We start from the raw sequence: 16,386 nt of genomic DNA, 5'->3' as shown, positions 1-16,386 counted from the left end.
GAGAACTCGCCGGATAGCATTTGCAATGCTGGCATCCACACCAACTAAATCAAATCCACACAGATCGGTTGTCCATCTTGTCACATTAACACGAAGATTTTGCTTAAATTCCTCAAAATCCCAAGCACCAGAGTGGTCTGGGTGGTGCGATGGGTACGATGTAGATGATACGTTTGCTACCCTTTCAGGTAAAATCTCCACGACATTACTTCTATTCATGCCTTGCGACCGACACGCTAGCAACAGCTAAGTAAATTATCGTCTGCAAGCCGTTGTTGGAGAACGACAGCGCCGCATATGAGGTGCGACACAAAATTTCTTGTTCACGTGATTCATCCACATGCTAGCCCTCAAGTCTGACCTCGTCAATGTTCATGAGTGCGGGGTAAACGTCATTGTTGTGTATCGTGAACTTGCAGAAGGTCAAATGGCCGGGACGGTACAAAAGAGGTGCAATTTCTAGAAACGCACCATCTGGATTGAATGAAACAATGTCGCAAGGAGATATTCCTTGAGTCTTCTTAGCATTTGATTCTTTGTGAGCATCAGGATCTTGTAAGCAAACAACCTTCAGGTGGACACGAAATGAGGAGCAGACAGTCATGATTTGAAGATGATCCGCATCCCTACCAAAAGCTTCAACCTCTCGCAAACAGAATTCTTCCATAGTTGATATACTTGTATTTCCATTGATAACAATTGGGAAGTAGACGTCTTTGTGCAACTAAATTGTGAGTATGTTCGAGAATAATACAAACCTTCAATAAAGCGCTAGCTACCGGGCGTACATAGAATAAGATGCTATTGCTCACTTGTATATCGTTGAAAGTGCCAATAATCTCTCTCGCACACTGATCACGGCTGATGGGTGATGATACAACGCGCTAAAGAATCCCCTGAAACGGATCGAAGAAGTCCATAATAATCTCATCACTATTCCCTGACTGCTTCAAAGCCTCAAGCGTTGAGTCAACATGGCGGAGAATTCGATCTTTGAACTCGTCCTCAGCGACTTTGGAGATAGCATCAAGAAATGCATAACTAAAGACGCGATAAAAGCAATTGCCGTCTCATCTTAAACGATGAAGTCCTGTAAATTTTGATGCCGTAACAAGCAATCCGACACGCCTCAAAAATGTATAATTTAGACGATATTCACTCTACAGAAATGACAACGGCTCGGCAGGACCAACAAGATCTTCTGAGAGATGACCCGATTCCCCGATCGGCTCTTGATTTTATCCATAGGGAGTTCGATCACTTAAAGCGTGCGTAGCTTTTAGAAATAAATAAATAATTACAAGTTATCTTAATCCGCAAGTTTTAGTTTGATTGTGCGAAATATCTAAAAATAAAAAATAATTATATGATTAACATTTCATTTGACTATAAACAATTTAGAATAAAATCAATATTATATTTTAATTTAATTTGGTATTTACAAATTGTTTAAATGAAAATAATTTGTTTTAGAGAATTGTACATGCTTATAATATACTCAAAAAATTGATTATTATTTACTGAAAAACCTTTATATAAATGCAAACATTTACATTGAATTGTAAGATTTATATTTTAGAATTTATGATTCCTCCACACCGAGTTGTTCTTGATGAGTTTATACCGACGTGCTGCTACTACCATCGGCGCGTTTGATGAGCTATGACGGACAGTCTGAATGATAGGCGGCCAAAATTTGCAGTATTTCTTCACAATGTGATGGAAAAATACGTTCAGAAACATTCAGTTTCGCTTTCCAAGCACCAGGTTCGTGAAGTATACTCTAGCTCTTGCTAACACTGAACATCAAGTCACTTGTGTCACATCCATGGTTGGATGAGTACTTTTCAATTTCATCGGTCTTAGGATCTCATTATTTTTTCATGTTGTTTCTTCCGCTTATTTATCTTCTCGTTGATTTCAAGTTCGGGCGCATGTGTGTATCTATACCGTGTTTTGCTATATTGACGCCAGTTTGATCCTTTCCTCGGCACTTGCGGTGATGTTTTCGGCGATGTTAAAGGTAATTTACATTTCGGCTAGTATCGTCTCTCTAATTTTTCAGGACTATTTCTGTGTTCAGCGTCCCATAAGTCCACCTGTTCGAAGAATCGTTGTTGGGCTTCATCATTTGGAGTATGGTTTTCCATCTACCCATTCGGCAAACAGTATGGCCATGTCTGTCGTGGTGTATCATTTCATGTCCCAATTAAGAACTACTATTAGTTATTTATGCGTTTCTGGAATTATGGATCCTTCGGTCACTTGGGTATGGCTGCTCATTAAAACGTACGCTCTAGAGTCGACGCTCGCCGTTTACCTGGTGACGATTGTATATGGGCGGCTTTACCTGGGCATGCATACAGTCCTTGGTACGTTTTTGTTTATGATATATTAACAATAGATTGCGCGGTTGGGTGCGCGATTGGTCTCGTTAGCGCATATCTATCAATCATTTTGGACGATGCTTTGATTGACTATTTGCACATCGGAAGCTTCTGGGGTAGGTATGTTAATGGCTAAACTTTAGTGCCTTTCTCTATCTTCTGTTTTGGGTATATTTCTCTGATTCTGCACCCGATTCCTATTCAGCCTTGTCCTTGTTATGACGATGTGGTTTGTTTTGTGGGTGCATTTACCGGCGTTGCCATGGGGAACTGGCGCACGAATAATTTTTACTACATTGACATGAACCGGCTTGATAAGGTCTTTACTGCCATCAGTAATGTGGTTGAACCAGCTTTGAAATATAAGTTAAAAGTCGCCTGGGAACTCACTGTCATGCGTCATGTTTCTGCAAAAGTGTTTGCCTCCTTGTTGTTTGCTTGGGTTCCTTTAGTGCTATGGAAAATCCTGGCTACACCAATGATTAAAGACTCGGTGCCTGCGATTTATTTCAAACTAAAACACCTCTTTGTTTGTCCTCGGAAGGGCCCTGATGCCGAAGCCACCGCACTGAGCTCACAAATTTCAACAAAGGCTTTGGAGAAAGACTTCTCTCAACTTCGTCAGCGTAAGTCCACTGGCACAGTCTCAAACGAGTTTGCACAAACGACGCCAAGAATGTCGCCGAAGGCCACAAACCACCTGGAAGAACAATTTTGTCGAGGTCCGTTGCTTTAGGCTAACGACAGACTTCCCTCGTCTACTGATATATACAGGGATTGGGTTTATCGGAGCGAGTTTCTCGCATTATTTGGTCGACTATTTTCGTGTCAGGGTTGAATTGTTCTAGATACCATGCATACAACGTGCCTATTTAATCGGTAGAAGGGCTGCAGCGACATTTCTTCCTTCTTCAACAAGCAAGTTGAAGGTCGAGCAAGCTTGCCGCTAAATGTGAGTCATAGCCACGTACCGTATTTTGTACGTCAAGTTGGATGCCCATTGAGTGAAGTCGTGCCCTGATTTTGGAGGGAACTGGTAAAACGGTATTCCCTGTACCAAAAATTAAAATTTCTAGACATCAGCACATCGTAAAGAGTATACGAACCGGGCTTGGGCGATGTTATATCAAATATTGTCCAGACATCGTCCGTCCAGTCTTCCCACCCCTTCCCATTAGGCATGGCGGTCATGGGATCGACGGTGGGTGGCGTCCAAATAAATGGATGACCATGAAGGAAAACGCATGTTGATGGAACAACATCACCATTCACTAAGTGTATCTCGTTCGGAGAAACTTTTAGAATACGAATTGGAACGGACTCATCCTCAACTATATTCACCAACGGTGAGCTTGCATCCGGATCCCTGGTGTGAGCTTCAGCATCACGTACGAGTATGATCGCGGCACTTTCTTAAAAATGGCACCCGATGAGGTTAAAGTTCGAGAACATGACACATAGACTGTGGGAAAGTGGTGGCGACGAAGTACACTCGCGGGTGCTCGTATCGCTAAACTGTTAAATCGTCGAAACATGTAGGTAACCAGCGTTGGTAGATACGCAAAATCGAAATGTGTCAAATTTCTTCTCCACACCACGATGAGCATAACAAGTACCATTACTGGCGCAGGAACGAAAGGACGACCGATCGTCTTCTTCGACATCTCAATAGGAGACACCCCGGTGGGACGCATCAAGTTTGAGTTGTACAACGATGTGGTTCCCAAGTACGTGCCTGAAGTGTATCCTCACAATAGAACAGCGGAAAATTTCAGACAGCTGTGCACGGGCGAATGTCGGTGCGTAAGGAAATGACTGACCTCAGCGTGAACCACCTACCAATGGGATACAAAGGTTCTGTGTTTCATCGTGTCATTAAAGACTTTATGTGCCAAGGCGGAGACTTTAAAAATGGAGATGGAACCGGCAGTTTCAGCATATATGGAAATATGTTCGAGGACGAAAATTTCGTGCTCAAGCATGACGAGCCAGGCTTACTTAGTATGGTAAGTCCCATGGTATACTCACCGCAGGCGAACGCAGGACCGAACAGCAACGGCTGTCAGGTATGTAATGACTACTTACACAGTTTTTTATCACTACTCAACCTGCTGGATTCCTAGATGGAAAGCACGTCGTATTTGGCCGGGTTGTTGAAGGAATGCTCATAGTGCGCAAAATTGAAAATGTGCCTTGCGGAGCAAACAACAAACCACGCATGGACGTGTGCATTACAGGTAAGTTAGCTATACTCACATAGAATGTGGCGAAATGTAATGTATTACGATGCAAGTGAAGCTACGGAACCAAGTTTGGTCATAACTTCGTCCCATTCGCCTTCTGGGGTCGAAAGGAATGTAATGGCTCCACCAGCACCCACAAGCACACTATTATTTTGGACAGTGACTGTACGAATGACCACAGATAGGTTGGAAGCTCCGTCTACACCCATGAATCCCAAAGCACCCGAATAGACGCCTCGTCGACGGGTCGTGCCTTCTGGTGCACCTTTAGAACGCTCTAGCGTCTCCAGCAACTCGACACTCCGGCGTTTAGGAGCACCTGTCATACTGCCTGGTGGGAAGCATCGTTTCGCTGCTTCAACACACCCAATCCGAGGACGTAGCTTGCCTACAACGGACGTTACAAGCTGGTGTACAGTTTCATACGTCTCCAAAGCGATCAGTCGTGGCACATTCACGGAACTAGAATGGCACACCGACTGCAAATCTGCACGAATCAAATCGGCAATCATCAAGTTTTCCGCGCGTTCCTTTGGATCCATATGCAATGCTTGTTTCCGTCGCTCATCTTCCGCCCTGACATGCGCATGCATTGCTGCGTCTTGTTTAGCCTGTTCGAGCCAGTCTTGTTCACCTGGACCCCACCCGGGTCGAACTTTGGTTCCCTTTATAGGACGCATTTCCACTTCTCCTGTGTCAGTGACAGTGAGAAACCTTTCAGGACTTGTAGAAAGCACAGCTTGAGGAGTACCATCCAACGAAATCAGCTCCATATACGCAGAGAATGGTGCAGGATTCTTTCGACGTAGTGCACAGTATAGAGCAAAATAAGAACCATAATCATGTAGCGAAGGCAAAGTTCCTTCAAATTGGGTTGTGAGGCACAACTCATAACTTTCTCCAACAGCAATAAGTTCCCGTGCTCGTTCAATTCTTGCCATATAGGTGCTTGCCTCATCGACGGCATGCAAAGACAATGTAGGAAGCAAGATGCTCTCGCTTTCTGAGCTGACGGCATCCAGAGCCTTTTGTGCCTTAACAAACCAATTATCAGCATCACCCTGCGTCATACCGAAATGGGCACCCAAAGCCTCAAGAGATGCGAGTGGTCCGGTTGTAGTTCCTCCCTCATCAACCAGTGCGTAGGCCGTCCAAGTATTGGTCTTGTGATCTAAACAAAGGGCATGGTTACAGAATGCCCACTGAGCAGCAGGAAGCTTTGTTCGGTCCATTGGGGTATTCATGTAAGGTTCATAACGTTCCGCTGACATGGGCGCTAAATTTAATGACTCGTCCTTAAGCTCGTAGCCCCAGTATCCAACAAAACCCGTTCGGAATTGCGTATTGACGTTCTGCGATATTTGCCATAGTTGAGCTTGTAGCGTGCGCTGAGCCACTTCCATCCAGTCCCACAGGGTAGAGTATGGAGCCATGTCGACTGTACGTGCGGACGACTCTGATGGGAAATGAAGACGAAGAACTCCAGCCATGTCGTAGGAAAGTATGAAAGCTGCTCGGCTTTGAGCTGATACGTTGCTTTGTGGATCGCGAGAATTCGCACTGTCGAGCCACACGCTTCCAACTTGCTTCTGACGAAAGAGCTGTCTAAATAACAAAGGAGCATGGTGCTTGAGTTTTTCGTCCAATGAGGAACAGCTGTTTAGCGTTTTCTGATACACTCGCCAACGTGGTGACGGTGCTTGAACATCGGTGCCCAGAGCCATGCACACATTCCCCAGGGCCAAAATATCTGGGTGGTCAAGCTTGTCGACTCTAATCGCCACAAATTTGACTCGTAAAGCGTCTTTCTTCTCCCAAAAACGGGCAACATTGTGTAAAAAGTTTTGCATGATGACGTTGCCTTTACTCGTTTCAATGCTTTCCGGATGGAACTGTACACCAAATAACGGGCGCTCTTTATGTTCAATAGCCTGAACCAAAGTGCCATGACCGGGCTCCAACGGTGACCGGGCTACCACACGGATTTTCGAAGGAATGGTTCTCTCGTCCACGCAAAGACTGTTGTAGCAAATTACTTCAGTACCATCAGGAACTCCTTCCATAAGGCTCCGTGATCCATCAGAAGTGTTGACTCCTTTGTCCACAAACAATTTTCTCTTGCGTCCATGGAACGGCTCAGCACAATTGTTGTATTCTCGCACCCGTTGTGGTGGCGATCCCTTGATGGCCGAGACAGACGCCCAAGATGGGCAAGTCGACGAGCTCTGGTGCTTGAAGAAGCGACGCTGACGGACCGAAATCCTCTGCATTATCTGATGTCCCCGGGACCAGGCGATAGTATCAAAGCATCTACGTGTGGAAGGTGTTTTTGAAAATTTTCAGGCGCCAAAGCAGGGGATGACTGAGGAATCACCGCGACACGGCTCGCAAGCAATTCAGGACTTGGCAGCGGATCAAAGCAGGATGCAATAAGCGATATGAGATTGCGCGTGTAGGAATCATAGTGGTCTACTATCACAATCCGAGGCAGACCTTCTGATGCATCCATAGTTCCTGGACAGGATGAAAGAAAGATTTTTGGATTTGCTTTGTCATATTTTTTTCACCACACTTGCGCGTCGGCAATTGCCGTTGTTTGGGGACAAGCGTTTGTTCTGCACGCGCATTTGCGAGTCAGGATGGACTCGAATGCAGCCAGGTGTCATGTTTATGAAGCGTGATGCAAAGATGGCGTTCTATATTTGATGGGTATCATATATACTGAAAATTGACCCTTAACAGGGTGTTATTTGACATCATTGCATACGGGCGCGCTGGTATATTGACTTCGAGAGTCACTATTTCTACCATGCTTTATAGCCCGCTTTGAAACCATTTAGAAAACACTGTATGTAAGTAAATGCATATACATACACCAATAGCCCCAACGTCGTCCGAACCACTTCCCCAGCAATGGAATCAGCACAAGTTGAAAAGCCATCTGAAGTTGTCGGACGCCTTCATCCCACTCCTCAAGTGCGCGCTTGTACTCTTCCTCCTTTTCTCTCTGTGAAGATGTTAAGCTGACATCGGAGTGACTCCTTGTGTCGGGCTTGGCCCAAGGAGCGGAAAATAGTTGTTGTTCATTGTCATCCAAGTACCTGGGAGGCGCGTATAAAGAAGCATTTGCCTTCGTGGAAGAGTCATGCGGCTCACGCCGACTCAAGACACTCCCTGCATATGCAGCCAACAGTTGTTCATCCAAGCCCTTCTCCATGGCCACGAGTACACTCGTGTCGGAAGTAGGGACAGAGTAACTTGCGTAGAGCAGACAGCTCCATAAGCACGGCCACGTGGACCTAGCTAGTTCGCGAAATCAGGATAAATCGTGTTTGAGATCATTTACAAACTATTACCATCTATACTATTGCAATAGACACTACGCGGCATCTAATCTGTCAAAGCAGCAGATAATACTTGGGGAATAGGCATAATTACTTAGAAGCTCCTGATCCGGCGCTAGACCCAGAGAAGTAGTTCTGCACGCTTGAAATGGTGTCGCTTGCCGTCTTACGAGCAGCTTCCACGTACGAGTCATTTGGTCCAACCTTAGAAGTGCCTTCGGCAGCCTTCGTAGCTCCATCAGAGGCCTTATCGCCTGCGCCGTGAAGTGCATTGCTGACGGAGTTCATGGCATCACTTGCGTACTTTTGTGCCTGCTCCGAGATCTGAGCGAAGGTGCTCTGACCTGACTCAGCGCCCTCAGCGCCCCTGTTGGCGAGTTGGTCTGACTGTTCCTTCACGTAATCGGTGGCTTTGTTGAGCTGCTCCTGGCCCTGCTCAAGAAGCGATTTGCCTTGCTCTTTCGCTTCAGGTAGCTTTTGTTCAGCCTTGTCGAGAAGGTCCTTTCCCTCAGCCTTTGCCGACTGGCTGTTGCTTTGGAACTCATTAGCAGCATTCTGCATTTTGTTCGACATTTCATCACCGAACTGCTGAGCCTGGGCACCGAAGTTGTTTGATTGAGAAGACATTTTTGCTAGAGTAATACAGGCAGTAGATGGGGTAAGTGGGGGAGACATTGGGGGCCTAATATATAGTTGACCCTGTCCAAGTACACGTGGTAATTGCGGGACGACACAGCAATTGACCCTCTTCTTGACCAATCGTAAGTGAAAAAATTGCTGCGCATGGACCAAGAGATTCTCCGAAACGACATCGTTTTATTTATGCCGCAACTACGGCTGGGCTCCGTAGCACCGGATTTTGAAGCGCAAACTACGCATGGGCGTATCCGTTTTCATGAATGGTCACGCAATGCGTGGGCTGTATTGTTTTCCCATCCAGACGACTTTACGCCGGTATGCACGACTGAGCTAGCCGAAGTGGCGCGACGCTCTGCTGAGTTTGAGAAACGTGGTGTTAAAGTCATCGGTCTATCTGCAAACGACATTACCTCTCATGCGCGATGGGTAAAGGACATACGCGCATTAGCAAAGACTGAGGTTACATTCCCGATCATTGGCGACCCGGAGCGGAAAATTGCCACTCAGTACGATATGTTGGATGCTCTAGATCCAAGCAATGTTGATGCTAATGGATTACCATTGACCGTGCGTGATGTGTTCGTCATTGATCCAAACCACATTATCCGGCTGAAAATCTCGTATCCTGCGTCAACAGGCCGTGATTTTGACGAGATTTTGCGCGTGATTGATTCTCTTCAGTTGGGCGACGAGCACCGCATCACTACGCCGGCCAATTGGCGCCCCGGCGACAGAGTTATCATTCACCCCAGTGTCCACGACGAAGAGGCTAAAGCTAGGTTCCCAGACTATGAGACAGTCTTTCCGTATTTGCGTTTGGCAAAGGATCCTACTTCAGAAGGGTGCTAGAATTTACATGGCGGGTGTAGATAGTTGTTGTTTCGTTGCCCGTAGTGACGGAGGAATGGTCGACATGGAATGGTTTGCACCCAAAGCCTTACTTATAAGCAAGATACCGTACACGTACCTTTTGAATTCCGTCGCGTAGAAAGGATGGCAGAAGCCGAAGCATCGGCGCCCACGAGGCGTACCAGGGCATTGCGATTTGACGGCTTTCCTGGTTCGCAAGTGCGTCAATGATAGCATCAGCCACGCTGTGCGCGCTCACAGCAGGTGCGATAAACCTGGCGAATCGGTTGTATTTGATGCCAGCAAACATGCTAGTTTCTAGCAGATGTCCGGACGTGACCAATGTAGTGCGCACGAATGGCGCGTTGTAGATACTGTCCAGTTCGTAACGGAGTGATTCGTGCAAACCGACCAAGGCATGCTTCGAGGCCACGTAGTCGGCTGGCAGTTAGTCCAGGAAAAAAGGTTGCCAACGTACTCATTTGTGCTACTCCTGCATGGCCCATCACAGATGAAATAGTGACAATATGACCGCGATTTGCATTCACCATACCGGGAAGAAACTCTTTTAAAAGCCAAAAAGGCGCCATAGCATTCGTTTCCAGCGTTCTGTCGTCAGAGCATTAATGTCACGTACTGAGCAATGGACGCTGAAGACAGCTCCAACAATGGGTGGCCATGGACTACGCCCGCATTGTTAATGAGGATTGTTGGCGCGCCAAGTCTGTTCATAACGTGTCTCCCAATTGATTCAACATTTAAGGGCTTCGATATGTCGCAATTAAAAGCAGTGATACGTGGATGCTTGAAGCTCGCACGAACAATGTCAATCGACACCACGTTTGCACCGCGATCTGCCAGTTTTCGCGCAAGAATCGCTCCCAGGCCACGAGATCCACCCGTTATGATGACCGTCTCGTTTCTCCATCGATCACCGTCAATGTAAGGGAGCGTGCGCTCAAACAGCGTATCACGAAGCCAGGCTGAGAGCTGCCCATGGTCAGAAGGCACTGGTTTGCTGTTCGTCCACCTTCGATCAAGCCAGGACAAACACTGAAAAAGGAGAGCAACAAGAAAGGCCAAAAAAATGACTTCGAGCGGCCACTTCAATGACGAGAGTTTTACTTGGAACTTCTCGCTCTGAGTTACCATTTCAGGTTTTACTGCCATACCGTAGAGCATGCTCATACTAAGATATGTAATAGGATCAAGTGATGAATTCACAAACTTGTTTGCAATGGCGTCCATGTTGCATTTATCGAGCCATTCATTTGGTGCATTCTGGGTAAGTTCGTTGGCACACACATACCTCTATGACATATCGTTCATTTTGCTCCTCACTTGACTTGCTCATCTGAACAAGACGTTTTCGTGCAGCTTGTACCGATTCGAGAGGTGGATCCAAATCGATTTGGATGGTTGAGAGAGCGTCGTGCTTTTCTGAGCCTTCGTCTTGCTCCTCTGATGCATAACGAATCACAATGTGTGTTGCACAAATGGACTCCATGTGACACCATGCTGGCATTTTCGGTAACTTTGCATGATGCATAGTCAAATGCATCATTGAATCTATGTGGTCTGTATTCATATGTGTACAGATTCGCTCTGATACAAGTGCCACAGGATCCCTGTCACTCATTCTGTCGTTGTGGTGGTTCACTATAGATACGCATGAAATCAATGCACTCCACACAGTAAGTGATTCACGTTGACACTCTCTTGGCTTATAAAACATGACTATATGGATCAAATTGCACTGAATATCTACTGGAATGAGGAGGCAATGTTACTATGCATGAAAATTAAAATGGGCTTGATCATGACAGTGGAATAAACTTAGGAACTGATCAGAGTGACGCTTTTACTTCTTCTCACCTGGAGGAACGTCAGCGTTCTCATCAATCTTGTACTTCTCGTTGATAAATGCATTATCGACGCTGGACTGATACCCCGCGCTGTAGTCGGCCAGCATTTGCGAGCGACCAATACCGTAGTTATCATTTGGATACCAAAGAATCATCTGGTCCTTCAAGCGCGCAGGATTGAAAAAGGCATTCATGGTTTCAATTTCACGCATCTGCTGCTTCTCTTCTTCCAGCCCAGGGTCTTCCATTTGGAGCGCAAGTGCCTTGGACTCTGGACCGAGAGGACGAGGTCCTTGTGGAATCAGTTGTTTCTCTTGTTCGGCGTTAGCATAGTATTCGTCCTTTTCAGGCAAAACCAGTGCTCCAGCACCATCGTTGAGGGGATTGGACGACAGCTCGTTCGTCTTGGAAGCGAGAAGCTCGGGAATCTTCTGCATTTCCCTCTCATACCACACATACATGTAAATGTGATACGCAGCCACGAGCAAGCCCAGTACAATCGTCAAGACACCCATCGCAGCGAACGAGGCATTGTCGCCTGTTTTGAAAAAATACATGAGGGCCACAACGAATATGGAAACGTATGCGCTGATAAAAGTAAAGTGAATAGCCTTCACAAAAAATTGACCAGCCGTTTCCTTAACAGGTTTGCAGTCAAACACATACAAGTACGAATAGCGGTAAGCCAAATATAACAAGAAGAATGCCACACATGCAAATCCATTTGTCACTGGTTGAAGCACCATGTATCCAAACGCTATTACTGTCATAAAAAGTGTTGATGGATACAGAGTACCCCAAGGAGGTGAATTAAAGTCATTTCGCAAGTGCCATAGTTTCCGTGGTGTTGAGCTGAGGAACCTGATTTTAACGTAATAAAGAAGTAATGGAATTAGCTGCGAGAAAATTCCAGCCGAAGCACTCAGACCAATAAGGGCCATATACGAAAGATAGAAAGAAGACGCGCGTGGAATTGCACTGGAAATATCCTGAACAAACTTTTTTGGTTCTTTCACATCATCCCAGAACGCATCCAAGTTTTGCTGAATGCCTGCGAGAACAGTCAAAATGATGAAATTCTGAACGATCATGAAAATGAAGAAACGGGTCATCAGACTCAGCTCAATTAGGTTTCTAGTTGGAACTCCACTCATTCGTGCGTGGAAACGAAGCCATGGAGGTAAAAGACTGTTGAGGATTGCAAGAGCTGTCGTTGGTAACACTCCCTTGATTATACCAAGAGGAACTGATGGAATTTGTTTGATCCAGCCCAAGAAGCCAATCTTCTCTGACATGTAATCGACGTTCGAAAACAAAGACACAAGAGCCACTGGAATAGCCCAGAAAATCACAGTCAGCCAAGTAACACCCCAGCAAGCACAAGTTCGTAGCTTGCGTTCATAAGGGTTGAAGCTCATGTTCTCCCACACAATGTCATCCGGATGCACCTCCACATAACTCTTGTCCATTTGGCTTTTGTTCTCAACAGGACGGAAACTTGCGCCAGTATAGGCACCTTGCATCGTGTTGCAAAGGACAAAAGCACTGCTTTCGGGAGGGTAAGTCTCATAGTCGTTAATAACATTCTGACGTATGTCTTCAATTTCCCGATTCATCCGAGGCAGTTCTTCACGGCTGTAGTTGATAGTATCGACCTTTTCGCCGATACAAGGAATCTTCCCAAGACGGTGCTTAGGACGCTTTTTTTCTGGCACATAACGGTCTGCCACATCTAGTGAGGGCTCGCTGCCTTCGGGCAGTGCTACCGCTTCAACTTTACCTTTTTTGACTTTCTTGGCTGCAGTGGCTATAAGCTTCGACACAGCACCCTCCAGCTTGTTGGCCAACTTGTCTCGATTTTCCACGAGCTTTGGTAACTCCTTCAGGTTACGGTTGATCCAGACCCTCTTGATACCACCTGGCAAATTCTCATAGAGCTGCTTTATTTTAGTCTCACTGAGATATTGATTGGGTACACTAGTGACGAGGAATGTCTTGGCCTGATTCGTGTTTCGATGATCCGGTGAAGTTAGGAATTCCTTCCGTAGCTTGATGAAATGGGTCATGACATCGTGAATATTGAAAATAAACCAAGCCATAAAGATGTAATGAAGAATAAGAACGCCAGCACTCCGCTTCTGCTGCTGATTATTCTCATTAATCACGTTGCCGAACGTGAACATGTTGAAGCCTTTACCCCTACCAACCGGGTCGGAACCTGAGTTGACTGGCAAATCGGCCGCGTAAAGAGGCATGAGCACGATCCAAGACAAAATCCATATGGGTACGAAAATGCGCAGCATGAGCACGATGAACCATATAAATGAGTACGCATCCAGCCCATTGATCCTCAGAATTTCGTGGTCAGGCACACTCAGGAACGAGGGGATCCAATTAAATGTGCCTTTAGGTAACGGCTGTGTATTCCTACTCGCAGGAAGAGCACGGTACGTCTTTGGTTGATAAATGGCCGGATACCGTGGGCGAAGGTAAAGGAATACTACCATGAAAATGCCTGCTAAAATCAAGGCATACACGATGGCCGAAATGATAGAAGATGTCGAGGAGTCTCTCATTTCATCATCTTCGGCAGCTAACACTGGCAAAGCCAAGCATGATAAAATCAAAATCAGCGCGTTGCGCTGTTTGATCATGGTGGATTAAAGTAAGTAATGCGTCTACCGAGTCGCTTGGGTGACGACTGTGACGAGACAATTCATTCTCCGCGACCTTCCTGGGCAAAAGTGTTGGGCCGTTGGAACTCGATCAACTTTGGATGAGTGTAGAAAGTAATAACCCCGCCAGGAATGTCTAACTGGTCATGTGATTGGACAATTTTTTTAGATGCATTTAGAAGTCTTTTGATAGATCACTATTGTCAAATCAGAGGGCATGAAAGGCTGCAAGCTCGCAAATGTGGACTTCAAGTGCCTGACTGATGACACAGCGACACCTCATATGCTTCGCTTTTTGTAACAGGGGGTTGTAGTTCAACCTATGGTTATGCCTGAAGTTGCAGTCACTGTTGAGTTTGGGTATGTACTCAGAGTATGTACCGGCTGACCTGTAGGGGTGGCACGGAGCTTTTGCTAGCACCGCCACATGCCAAGACACACCGGATCACGCTGCCAGTGGCACAGTCGTCTCCGCCAACGGTCCGCACGCTTGTGGAATACATTCGCACACACCTCATAAATGAACGCGAGGAACTATTTGTAGAGGGAGGAAGCGTCCGCCCTGGCATTCTCGTCTTGATCAACGATAGCGATTGGGAATTGGAGGGCGAAATGAACTATGAACTACAGTCGGGAGACCGGATTGTCTTTATCAGCACACTGCACGGTGGTTAGCTATGGCGTAGGTATTTATGTCTGTTGAGTGCGAGAGCGATCCTTTGCCTGCCTCACTGCCTGTTGGACCGCTTTGTTATGCAAATCGTGTGCGGTATCTTCATTAAGCTCTGCGACTGTAATCACACGGTGCTCTTCGTTAGGCCCACGACCCTTTTCCACAATGTAGGGGCCTGGAGACTCTTCGAGATGCTCGGACTCTGAGAGATTCAGCAGCTCAGGACCTTCGTAGTCACTGAAAACCAGCGACGACGCCATGGAGTGAGGTGTTTGCGGCTTGTCAGTATTTCTCTGAGAAGTTGCGTCATGTTGTGAGTCATGCGCACGCGACTGCCCATACGTCTTCACAGAGACCTTATCATGGGACTTGCCGGATTGCACAACACCGTACTTCTGGGATGGTGGGAAAGTCGGTGTCCGACTGCCCATGGTGCCGAAGCTATTACGTAGTGGCGCCTGTCTCGACCCACCGTGCTTGCGACGGCGCTCAATGATGCCGCGGATCAGTGGTTGCCATTGATCTTGCTTTGCGCCAGATGGGCGCGTCCGCACAACTTTGATTTTGTTGTGCACATCGACAAAGACGTCTGTCTCGTCGACGATTTCCTCACCGATCATCTCTTCGATGATGTCTTCGAGAGTAACGACACCCATGGCACCCGATGGCTCACCAGGGTTTCTGGACACGAGGATCATATGCGAGCGGCCAACCTGCATGTAATTGATGGCATCCAGCAGGTTGAGGTCTGGCGAAGTCTCTGGCAAGGGAGTGAGATGGAATCGCGAGATGGGCCAAGCATCTTCCGGGTCATACTGAATGAGTTGTTTGACAAGCAACATGCCGAGAATTGCATCTGGACGATCATTTTCATGAATGGGAACACGCGAATAGCCTGACTCAACCAGCTTATTGACGCCTTCCTCATCCAAAACATGATCGACCGGCAGTGTGTAGACATCCTCGATGGGCGTCATGACATCTGCGACAGTCTTGTCGTTCAGATCCAACACGGCACGAATAATCGTCACCTCATCATCGTTGAGATTCTCAGTGCCTATCTGTTGGTGAAGAGAGACAAAGGTTTTTAGTTCAGCTTTCCGATACGTTGTGCCATGCTCTTCGCCCAAGCAGTAGTCGAGCAGCTTTGCGGTCGGCCATGCGACGGGCGCAAGAACAATCATCGCAAAGTGCACGAGCGGTGCACATACAGCGCCAATAGTGAGTCCGTAGCTCGAGTCCGTACCGTGCACAGATGGACTGCGGTACAATTTCGCCGAAAATCACGATCAGGATCGTCGATATGATGACTGCTGTAAGGCCTGAGCCGAATTCTGACAGAAAAATCGGCAGCGTTTCATTTACAATCACGTTGCCCAGAAGCAGGACGACAAGCACCCAGTGTCTTCCGCGTTCCAACAGGCGCATGACCTTGGTCGCATCTCGCTGCTCTTGCTCAGTCCCCGATGTCATAAGCACCTGCAGATTGACCATGTCCAGGCCCATCAAGCCGAGCGTGAGTCCAGCAAAAACACCGCCAAGCAAAACGAGCCCAGCAATCATGATAATATCAAAGGTCCTTGTGAGCGGATCGACCCTCTCGATGGGCAACTCGCTGTGCTTGCCTGACGAGGCGAAGCCCGGCGTCGACAAGTCGTGCTGAGGAGAAATCGCCCACATCATGGCAGGTGACGCACGCACGGTCGAAATG

At 46.9% G+C, this 16,386-nt stretch overlaps 9 protein-coding genes across 9 annotated transcripts; 3 read left to right on the top strand and 6 right to left on the bottom strand.

The window, feature by feature from the left end:
- Window positions 1-2,649: 2,649 nt before the first annotated feature.
- On the top strand, window positions 2,650-3,123 carry MGL_0919 (uncharacterized protein; the record flags this gene model as incomplete). The annotated part of the gene is made up of 1 exon (XM_001731599.1): window positions 2,650-3,123. One exon carries the CDS (start codon window positions 2,650-2,652, stop codon window positions 3,121-3,123), a length of 474 nt encoding a protein of 157 aa, XP_001731651.1.
- Window positions 3,124-3,255: 132 nt separating this feature from the next.
- On the bottom strand, window positions 3,256-3,569 carry MGL_0918 (uncharacterized protein; the record flags this gene model as incomplete). Its single annotated transcript, XM_001731598.1, has 3 exons — window positions 3,256-3,333; window positions 3,359-3,438; window positions 3,494-3,569. 3 exons carry the CDS (start codon window positions 3,567-3,569, stop codon window positions 3,256-3,258), a joined length of 234 nt encoding a protein of 77 aa, XP_001731650.1.
- Window positions 3,570-3,986: 417 nt separating this feature from the next.
- MGL_0917 (uncharacterized protein) lies at window positions 3,987-4,510 on the top strand (the record flags this gene model as incomplete). The annotated part of the gene is made up of 2 exons (XM_001731597.1): window positions 3,987-4,186; window positions 4,477-4,510. The coding sequence occupies 2 exons, from the start codon at window positions 3,987-3,989 to the stop codon at window positions 4,508-4,510; spliced, it is 234 nt and encodes a 77-aa protein (XP_001731649.1).
- Window positions 4,511-4,668: 158 nt separating this feature from the next.
- On the bottom strand, window positions 4,669-6,063 carry MGL_0916 (uncharacterized protein; the record flags this gene model as incomplete). The annotated part of the gene is made up of 1 exon (XM_001731596.1): window positions 4,669-6,063. The coding sequence occupies one exon, from the start codon at window positions 6,061-6,063 to the stop codon at window positions 4,669-4,671; it is 1,395 nt and encodes a 464-aa protein (XP_001731648.1).
- Window positions 6,064-8,064: 2,001 nt separating this feature from the next.
- On the bottom strand, window positions 8,065-8,601 carry MGL_0915 (uncharacterized protein; the record flags this gene model as incomplete). The annotated part of the gene is made up of 1 exon (XM_001731595.1): window positions 8,065-8,601. One exon carries the CDS (start codon window positions 8,599-8,601, stop codon window positions 8,065-8,067), a length of 537 nt encoding a protein of 178 aa, XP_001731647.1.
- A 195-nt stretch (window positions 8,602-8,796) lies between these two features.
- MGL_0914 (uncharacterized protein) lies at window positions 8,797-9,462 on the top strand (the record flags this gene model as incomplete). Its single annotated transcript, XM_001731594.1, has 1 exon — window positions 8,797-9,462. The coding sequence occupies one exon, from the start codon at window positions 8,797-8,799 to the stop codon at window positions 9,460-9,462; it is 666 nt and encodes a 221-aa protein (XP_001731646.1).
- Window positions 9,463-9,550: 88 nt separating this feature from the next.
- Window positions 9,551-11,101, bottom strand: MGL_0913 (uncharacterized protein; the record flags this gene model as incomplete). Its single annotated transcript, XM_001731593.1, has 4 exons — window positions 9,551-9,903; window positions 9,941-10,071; window positions 10,100-10,515; window positions 10,772-11,101. The coding sequence occupies 4 exons, from the start codon at window positions 11,099-11,101 to the stop codon at window positions 9,551-9,553; spliced, it is 1,230 nt and encodes a 409-aa protein (XP_001731645.1).
- A 222-nt stretch (window positions 11,102-11,323) lies between these two features.
- MGL_0912 (uncharacterized protein) lies at window positions 11,324-13,981 on the bottom strand (the record flags this gene model as incomplete). The annotated part of the gene is made up of 1 exon (XM_001731592.1): window positions 11,324-13,981. One exon carries the CDS (start codon window positions 13,979-13,981, stop codon window positions 11,324-11,326), a length of 2,658 nt encoding a protein of 885 aa, XP_001731644.1.
- Window positions 13,982-14,692: 711 nt separating this feature from the next.
- MGL_0911 (uncharacterized protein) lies at window positions 14,693-15,859 on the bottom strand (the record flags this gene model as incomplete). Its single annotated transcript, XM_001731591.1, has 1 exon — window positions 14,693-15,859. The coding sequence occupies one exon, from the start codon at window positions 15,857-15,859 to the stop codon at window positions 14,693-14,695; it is 1,167 nt and encodes a 388-aa protein (XP_001731643.1).
- Window positions 15,860-16,386: the final 527 nt, after the last annotated feature.

Source organism: Malassezia globosa, assembly GCF_000181695.2.
Source record: "Malassezia globosa CBS 7966 chromosome Unknown mgl_sf_2.1, whole genome shotgun sequence".
In the NCBI taxonomy this organism is placed as follows: domain Eukaryota; kingdom Fungi; phylum Basidiomycota; class Malasseziomycetes; order Malasseziales; family Malasseziaceae; genus Malassezia; species Malassezia globosa.
Note: the sequence above shows the minus strand (reverse complement) of the source record. Positions and strands in the feature narration are given on the sequence as shown.